At 36.8% G+C, this 8,984-nt stretch overlaps 2 protein-coding genes across 2 annotated transcripts; one reads left to right on the top strand and one right to left on the bottom strand.

The window, feature by feature from the left end:
- The first annotated feature begins 395 nt into the window (after positions 1–395).
- LOC133297537 (serine/threonine-protein phosphatase 7 long form homolog) lies at positions 396–2,114 on the top strand. The gene is made up of 5 exons (XM_061496728.1): positions 396–644; positions 740–1,344; positions 1,439–1,520; positions 1,603–1,789; positions 1,906–2,114. Exons 1-5 carry the CDS (start codon positions 396–398, stop codon positions 2,112–2,114), a joined length of 1,332 nt encoding a protein of 443 aa, XP_061352712.1.
- A 365-nt stretch (positions 2,115–2,479) lies between these two features.
- Positions 2,480–5,182, bottom strand: LOC133297451 (uncharacterized). Its single transcript, XM_061496637.1, has 4 exons — positions 4,654–5,182; positions 4,158–4,568; positions 3,377–4,051; positions 2,480–3,288 (listed from the first exon to the last, which is right to left on the bottom strand). Exons 1-4 carry the CDS (start codon positions 5,180–5,182, stop codon positions 2,480–2,482), a joined length of 2,424 nt encoding a protein of 807 aa, XP_061352621.1.
- Positions 5,183–8,984: the final 3,802 nt, after the last annotated feature.

The raw sequence follows: 8,984 nt of genomic DNA, 5'->3' as shown, positions 1-8,984 counted from the left end.
TAAATCCCTTATACAAAATAATTTATTAACATTACAATGTTGCAAAAATGCTTTAGGGTAATTTAATTAATGTAATTGGCATGATTTAATAGTAATTCATGTTTGTATTAGTATTAATAAAATTTGTCTTAGCAATGGCATAGTGACCTGTGTGTAAAAATAAGATAGTATCAATGAAAATTTGTAAAACGTAAATTTAATGACTGTATATTTGCCAAGGTTAATTAAATCGACATGAAACTTTATAGTAAAGTAATAAATACTCTTGTAATTATTTAGTATATGCTGTTGTTATTACAATTGCAGTCATATTTTATTAAATAGTAATTGCAATAGTACCTTAATTATGTAGTCCCTATAATAATTGATAAATTTTACAAATTGTTGTTAGTTAAATGGCTAGTGATGGACCTCGCATTGACCCCGGTCCGAAAGAGTGGGGTGTACTAGATGAAGATGTGCAGCAATGTCATAGATCCCAGGTGGTGTGGAACGAAGGACATTTAAAGTCTCTGAGAGTGAGACGAGCTTCAGAGGGTAGGGGAAACAGAGATGTACACGACCCAGATGACATCCCCCAGGACCTGCAGCAGCATTTGGTGCGTGCAGGTTTTTGGCATGCGGCTCGCATGAGAAGATTACCGGTATGTTTCATTTATGAATTTTATTTTATTTATTACATGTTACCAATAATAACGACCTTTATGCATATTTTTACGATTACGCTTCTCACATGCAGATTGACCATAGGCTGATTACTGCACTGGTGGAGAGGTGGAGGCCGGAGACTCACACTTTCCACATGCCTGTGGGAGAGATGACACTCACTTTACAGGATGTTGAGGCCATTCTGGGTTTACGCACTGAGGGTCGGGTAGTTTCCGGCTTTACCCATGCCAACTGGGAGGACGTAATTCTGCAGTATATGGGAAGATCTCCACTTGAAGACGATTTGGATGGTGGAAACCTTAAGATGAGTTGGTTGACTCATCATTGGGGTCATTGGGCCACGCATTCAGGTACTCACGAGGGACATATTAGGTACACTCGTGCCTATCTGATGCGTCTGTTTGGAGGTTTCTTGCTGTGTGACAAGTCAAGTTCAGTTGTCGGGTGTAGATACATTCAACTATTAGATGGGGACTTTGAGGAAACCAATACATATAGTTGGGGATCTGCGGTACTTGCAGTACTGTTCCGTGAGCTATGTCAGGCAACATCTTCAGGGGCCAGTGATATTGGGGGATGTACGTTGTTGTTACAGATATGGGCATGGACCCGTTTTCCTACCATAGCACCGCCCATGCCACTACCAAGTGACCCAGCCGATCACTATGGACGACGGTATACAATAACATTTGTTTCAGTAGCCTTTTTTTGGTATTTTTGTATTGTTTTCCTATCATTCATTTGTGTGGGATGTATTATTTTTTTGTAGGTTTAACAATGTGGTATTGCAGCGACACCGATTTCACCTGAAGGATTACCGGATTGAGCTTGATCAAATGGGTAGAGACAATGTACGAATGATTCATCTAGTTGGTTTATATTTGCATCGTATTATAATGTTCCATGTGGCTTATGCATATTTTCTTTTTATAGGTTGTGTGGGAGCCATATAAGGAGGTTGGCTATGAGTTTCTGGGTGCAGATGCTGACATGCAGAACAAATGGAGGGCTGTTACACCTGTACTCACCTTCCACATTGTCGAGATGCACCAGCCTGACCGTTGCATGCGGCAATTTGGCATGCAACAACACATCCCTAGACTTGCTGGTCGGTTGAGAGGTTTGATCAGAGTGCGCGAACTCCACCATTGGCAGGGTTCAGTTCCTATCATCCGGTACACGGAGTGTCAGCATTCGGTGCATATCACGGGACCCAGTCTAGTAGTGTCACTGCAGGAAGGTACGGCCATAGGGAAACATCACATACGTCTCGCAGTGGGCATCAGTCAGGAGAGGACACAGGGGACGACTTTCTCCAAGCAGCAGCAGAGGATTTCGATATTAGGCATGATCCTGATACAGAGAGAGTGGGTGGTGTCATTCGCAGGAACCCTGAATGTGATGCGCGTAACAGACCATGGCCTACTTATACTCCATCATCATAGTTTCCCTATCTATGCATTTTAGATGTGTTTGTGGATGACTGTACTTATGGATTATTGTAATTTACTGTTTTTGTTATGTCATGTATGGTTTCATGTGTAGTACTGCAGAATGATTTGTATCTGGGAACTCGGAATTCCCAACTATGGATATGGTTGATATTATTTGGACTGTTATTTTCTGCATTTCAGGTTTAAGGGGATTGTCCAGTTTTCTGCTGTTATGCTGTCCGATTTTTATTTCACTTCTTGCATGTCACCTGTTTATTATTTCACTTCTTGCAATTTCAGTAGCTTGTGTACTGAACTAGATTTGCGATTACTGAAAGATAGATATTATATTACAATTTTGGCATCATTCCAACACATTAATTTGATATGCGTCTTGTAGGACATGCACGCCTATTATGTCCGGCCATCTTACATATACTACATTTAGTTCGGCTAGAACTTGGTTGGTCTTCAAGTTCGTCCATTTCATTGCGAATACGTGTGGATTTAGGACGGCCCTGTCCACGCATCATGGAGACATCAGGCACAAGCTTTGGACCGGGATGTGGGGGAATTCCATCTTCACTACCAATCGGCAAAAATGGAGAAGAGTAGACATGCATAATGGAGGTTACTGAGAATACCGGATCCACGTATTGCTCAACATCAAGGGCTACCTTCTTACATGATGCAATAACATGGCTACACGGGATTTTGAATGCTTGAAACTTACCACATTGGCATTTCCGATCAGTGAGGTTAACCGAAAAAGTAGACCCTTGGTCATCGACTTCAAATGAGGTGCGCGCCACATTATACTCCCGAACACGCATTGATGTTGCCCTCTCATTGTTCTTTGTCATCGCTTCTGAAATAACATTTGAGAAATGCTTTCCAATCTCGACATCTTTCTGTGCTTTACACCCTCTTTTAAAAAAGTAACGAGCAAGTCGACTATATGTGCATTTTACCAAAGAAGTTATTGGCATGTTCCTCGCTCCCTTGAAAACCCTGTTGACTGATTCAGACAAGTTAGTTGTCATGTGACCATATCTTCGTCCACCCTCGTCGTAACTCCGAGTCCATTTCTCTTTTGGAACAGCCTCAATCCACGCAGCGACTTCTGGACTAATGCTGCAGAACTCGGCATACGCGGCATCAAAGTAATCTTTATTTGCAACATATCCTACGAAAAAAAACACATATTTATATAATAAAGGACCCAATCGACAAAGGATTTACACAGTTTCATGTAACTAGTTTGCATATATAACCTAGCTTCTTTAGAAAACCCTTCATGTATTGATCCTTGAATCGTGTATTAAAATTTCTCCCCACATGACGAAGGCAAAACACATGGTATGCATTAGGAGGTTGCCATCCAATGTCTGGATTGGCCACTGCTGATAAAATGCTTTTGTGTCGATCAGAAATAAGGCTTATTCCAGTCTTACTGGTTACATGCATTCGGATGGATGCCAAAAAATATTCCCATGCATCTTTAGTTTCACTTTCAACGACCGCAAATGCGATTGGCAATACCTCATTGTTGCCATCTTGCGCTGTGGCGATCAATAATGTCCCTTTGTATTTACCGTACAAATGCGTACCATCGACCTGTATGACTGGTTTACACCATTTAAACGCCTCCCGACATTGACCGAAAGTCCAGAAAACACGTTGAAAAACCCTAGACCCAGTAATAACTTGTCCATTCATGACACACGATCCATGTTGAATATGGTAAACAGACCCCGGAGAAAAATTCAACATGTGCGCGAACCATCTTGGCAAGAACGCGTATGACTCGTCCCAATCACCGTAAATCTTAGCAATTGCTTTCTGCTTTCCCTTCCACGCCTTCCTATAAGAAACATTATATCCAAAAAGGGCAGTAACTCGTTCTTGTATCAAGATAACGGCCACCGACGGCGAAGCCTTCACCATGTCTGCATACATATATAGAGCATATTTGTAATTAGTAATAATATCCACCTTCACATGATAAACACATAAATTGTCGCAGTACGAAAACTTCAACAATGTATATAGTACCTAGAATGGCCTCAGATATAAATTGTGAATCAAGTTGTTTGTTATCTTGCGAAAGGGTTGTGCTGACACAAGAATGTTTTCCACCCCATTTAGTGACTACCCAGCTGTTGCTATTCTTCGGTTTAATTGCCCTTACTCGCCAATTGCAGCCTTCTTCATGCTTACGACATTTCATAGACAACTTCGTGGTAGTACTCTCAACCACTACAGCTTCTTGATGCTCATTCATGCAGTAATGTTTTATAGCGGCTTGCACATCGCTCTTCAACCGGAACTCTTGTTTCACATACATTTCGTCTCCTCTTGTCCACTGACCACGACCTAAGCCTTCAACATCCAGTATGTCTTCGTTCGGATAATCCAAATTAACAGCCTCATAGTGTGGGATGTCATCCCAAAATGGTGTCACATCTACAAAAAAAATAAAAAAATACGATATGGCAAATATTAAAGCGATTAAAAAAAATTTAATCATTCAACACGTTCAATGGCTAACCTGATGTTGGTGGAATAACCGCATTATTGGACGCAGGGATAACTGTCTCCTGTGTTATGGGATTATCATGATGTTCATCATCTCCTCCATCACTATCATTCTGATCATGGTCATTTGCCAATAGAGTGTCTTCATCTTCCTCCTCATCTTCATTGTCAGGTTCAACATCTACCATATAGTCGCTTTCATCTCCATGCGCAATAGTTGATTGTGTGGGTTGGGGTACCGATGATGACGGCATTTGTGTCTGACTGTTAAGGTCTAACCCACGTGTCGGTGTTGACATTTCGTCTGATGTCTCAATATCCACGTATAACTCAACAAATTGAGAAGTAGTTTGGTTTTGGACAAATGTTCCAAGAAAAATATCAATGTCCTCATCATCAGTTAGATCAAAACCTGCATATTTGCGATTTCCACTTGGGACTCTACCCGTTATTGAAGAAATTACCTGATTTTGTTGCAACTTCAACTTCTGACGAATCTTCTGAAGTAGATCTTCAATGGACAAGCCTCGCACAATATACATTGCTCTTTTTTCCCCTTCGAATCTCAACCCGCCTACACCGTTAATTTTAGAACCATTATAATATACAAAAGACCGATATTGTTCCATTGTAATAATACAGGGGTGTATGCAAATAACACAAAAAGATCAGATGCAAGTGGAGATTAAAAAAAGTAAATAAACAACATTTGAATCCGCATTACAGCAAGTGACACAAAACCTTTTGGAAATTACACACACAGCAAGTGACACAAAACCTTTTCGAAATTAATTACACACAGCAAGTGATACAAACAAATTACTACAAGTAAAGAAACCGTCCGTCAAAATCATATACAAAAATAGCAAACATAAACCAAATTCCAAAGTTTCAATACTAGCAAACACCGGAAGACCTATATATAACCAGACAGGTATCAACCGTAAGTGTCAGTGGCGAGATTGACAACCGGACGCTACCCCACGAGTGTGGCGAGGGGAGGCTGGAACGCGTCACAAGAACTGCGGATGTGTCGCACACGTGGCTTAGTCTCGCCAACTGACATGGCGGGACTGGTACATGTCACAGCAGGTGGCGGGATACGTGGAAAACACGTGACATGGACTGACGCGATTGGTTGGGCTTCCTACGTGGCTTCTGATCTCGTATTTCTCACTGGCGAGACTTATCTCGTCAGTCAAACCTACGTGTTTGACTGCTCTACTATAATCATTCTTTTGAAAAGTGTTTTACGATGGAGATACATTTCAAAATTAACGTTAGTACGGATTTTTTGCCCTCAAACTGGCTTGAAAATGTCTTACGTGGACAGCTTGCAAATTATATTGTCAAAGTTTGTAATACAAATATGCCTATCGTCTATCATTTCTATAATAAAATGTTTGTCAACTTCCACATGTTTGTATTATGTGAAATATTTCTCTTTGAAATATTTTCACAATAAGATTTTCTTAAAACAAAAGAAATAAATTCAAATTTGCACTAATTAATTAACTATTAAATAGATAAAAAAACGCAGATAATTACAGCAATTTATTTTAAACGTGCAAGGCAAGGTAGGATAAATAGGTAAGTTGGAAAAGCAAAAACAGAGCAGCAGAAACACTCTTGTGCTTCAACACACAAAGAATATTACTTGCGACTTGCGAGTCCATGGGTTGTGCGGTGATTTTCTAACATGGTTGATGGGTGTTTCAGTTTATGATGGGTTTGACAGCGGCTAGAGATTTAAGGTTGTGTGATGCTGCTATTGGGGCTTGAAGTGATGGTTGGGACTGTTTGTGTTTTGTTTAGCTGAGTTGTAGTCACGTTAATGTGGTGTTTATGTTACTTGAAAGAAAGAGAGTATTTTATTTGGAAAATGTACATCTCATGTGTAATTTAACATGATCATATCATGTGGGAGGATCTTAACCGTTAATAATTAAATTAATGGTAATGATTGTGTAACTTCCTATCCTTATATTTTTTTCTCTCTTCTTCCTTATCACCATTAACTCATTCATGTATGGTTATAATTGCCCCACACGACATGATCATGTTAATTAGCACATGAGATGAGAGCCATTCCCATTTTATTTTATATATTTCAGAATACACATAGATCTCTTCATATATCGAACAATAAGAAATTAAAATAAGGAACTTAATCGTTATAAATTAGGGAATTAATGAGTTAACAATCTAATATGCTAAATACAGAATACTTACAATAAAAAAAAAAAAAAAAAAAGAACGAAATCCACAGCACAACGAGGGAGTAAATGTCCACATATTTGATCACAATAAAATAAGCGCAATCTATCCAGCAAAAAAAATAATGATAAGCGCAATTTTTATATTCTTTAATTAAATATAACTCCCTCAAACTGGCTTGAAAATGTCTTACGTGGACAGCTTGCAAATTATATTGTCAAAGTTTGTAATACAAATATGCCTATCGTCTATCATTTCTATAATAAAATGTTTGTCAACTTCCACATGTTTGGTTTTCTTTAATAAAACTGAGTTATGAATAATGTGATGCTTTCTGCCTAGAGAGAGACTTTCTGCGATGTCAATACTTTAGCGCGTGTGATGTTTCTGAACACCACTTTCGCTGCATCTTCATCGAAACAGAGTGGAAAGAAGCAAGAGTGGATGAGTGGGAGAGGAAGTCTTCCTTGGTGATGTATGAGTGCTTTGAAAGAAAAATGAGGCCTTCCTCATCCCTCATTGGCTGTGTTCCACTTTGTTTGATGAAAAGCTTAGTTATGATTTCCCCTTAACAACAAGATTGGGTTAAAAGTTTGTTATGTTATTGGACAAATTTTTAACTTTCCTGCACAAACAAATGTGGGATCCATCCATTTTTTATTTTTATTTAAAAAAAAAAAAGAGAAAAAGGTCCGATGGAACTGTTGCTATTATTGCAGGAAAGTTAAATGTTTGTCTTGTAACATGACAAACTTTTTTTTGATGATTTTTGTTTAAAATTCAGGGCTAGTTAGATCTTGGTGTGAAATGATGGGGCGCTGTTTTTCTTGGTTGAGCGCATTTACTTTGATTTCCACTTGTTTAAAAAATCGAAAGAAAAGAGAGAGAAAATGACAAATATTAGAGGAAGCTTTACAAACGAAAACGGAGAAAAGGAGAACAAACAGTTCAAAGAAAATGGAAAAGTATTTTTCTTACAACAGATAAAGTTATTTTAGTAACCCAAAATGATATTATTTTGGGATTTAGGAAAAAAAAAATATAAAGTATTTTATCAATTTCATTTTTTTTGTATTATGTATTTTACTAAAATATTCTACACTTTTTTTTTTCTCAAACACCAAAATTACTATTTTAAAATTGCAGGAGATAACATTATTTTATGTGTTGCTGGAATCCAAAGAAAAATAGTCTTAGATTTTCTTATAAAATGATGAGATTTTTATGATTTTTCTTTTCAAACATAAATTCCATGGCATTATTATGATTTTCTTATAAAATGATGAGATATACATATGTTTAAATTACCTTTCTGTGATTGAAAAATGATGTTATGAGACTCTTTAGATGTTTTTTTTTTTATATATACATGAGACTCTTTAGACTTAATTTGTGACCACTTTGTTAAACAACAATTGAGAAAACGTAAAAGGCTTCTAAAAATTCTCCATTTTACAAATTGTAGTTTCTCTAAACCAAATCTACGTATATAACTAATTAATCTTACTAATTATTATTTGACTTGCATATTTTTTCATGATTTATATTTTTGTATATTATTTATATTTATATAATATATTTTTTGATTTTATCACAAACTATTAACAATACCTTCCAGGTTAAATGAAATTGATAAGATAATGGTAAACCGTCCAACTACTTTGAGTGAAATTGGTATTAAAGTATGAGAAATATGTTTTTAATGTTTCATGAAATCAAATTGTTTCATGCACATGCAAAAAGTGGATAGAATTCTTTTTTTTTTTCTCTTTTCTTTTTAGTGAAATTTATTCATTTTTTGGTATATTGTACGAAATAAAATTATCTTATACAACATGCAAAATATATTTCCTTTAAAGTATCGCTTTTGTAATTTCAAAATCTTGTAATTTCAAGATACTACAAGATTTTTTATTTTTTATTTAAAAAAAATTGTAGCATCTTTGTATCTTTTAACTTTTAATTATTTTGTACTGTCAAATGTATTTTCAGTCAAAATGTAGATTGGTGTTATCATAGGTAATTGTGAAACCCATATTATGATCGAGTTACAAAGAACTTTTCGATTCTTTTAATTTTTTATGAAAAAATTACAAATAATTGAAATTAAAATTTCTGATTTCACAA

Source organism: Gastrolobium bilobum, unplaced genomic scaffold (genome assembly GCF_033153095.1).
Source record: "Gastrolobium bilobum isolate Gb01-03AN ecotype WA unplaced genomic scaffold, APGP_CSIRO_Gbil_v1 utg76882, whole genome shotgun sequence".
Taxonomy (NCBI): Eukaryota; Viridiplantae; Streptophyta; class Magnoliopsida; order Fabales; family Fabaceae; genus Gastrolobium; species Gastrolobium bilobum.
This window is presented reverse-complemented; position numbering and strand designations above follow the sequence as displayed.

Excerpts from the sequence above, each read along its gene's own strand:
- LOC133297537 (XM_061496728.1), top strand. The coding sequence starts at position 396 with ATGGCTAGTGATGGACCTCGCATTGACCCCGGTCCGAAAGAGTGGGGT. Across the intron at positions 1,345-1,438 it reads GCCGATCACTATGGACGACG|GTTTAACAATGTGGTATTGC; the intron begins GTATACAATAAC and ends ATTTTTTTGTAG. Across the intron at positions 1,790-1,905 it reads ACTTGCTGGTCGGTTGAGAG|GAAGGTACGGCCATAGGGAA; the intron begins GTTTGATCAGAG and ends GTGTCACTGCAG.
- LOC133297451 (XM_061496637.1), bottom strand. The coding sequence starts at position 5,182 with ATGTATATTGTGCGAGGCTTGTCCATTGAAGATCTACTTCAGAAGATT. Across the intron at positions 4,052-4,157 it reads TATATCTGAGGCCATTCTAG|ACATGGTGAAGGCTTCGCCG; the intron begins GTACTATATACA and ends ATATGTATGCAG. Across the intron at positions 3,289-3,376 it reads GGGTTTTCTAAAGAAGCTAG|GATATGTTGCAAATAAAGAT; the intron begins GTTATATATGCA and ends TTTTTTTCGTAG.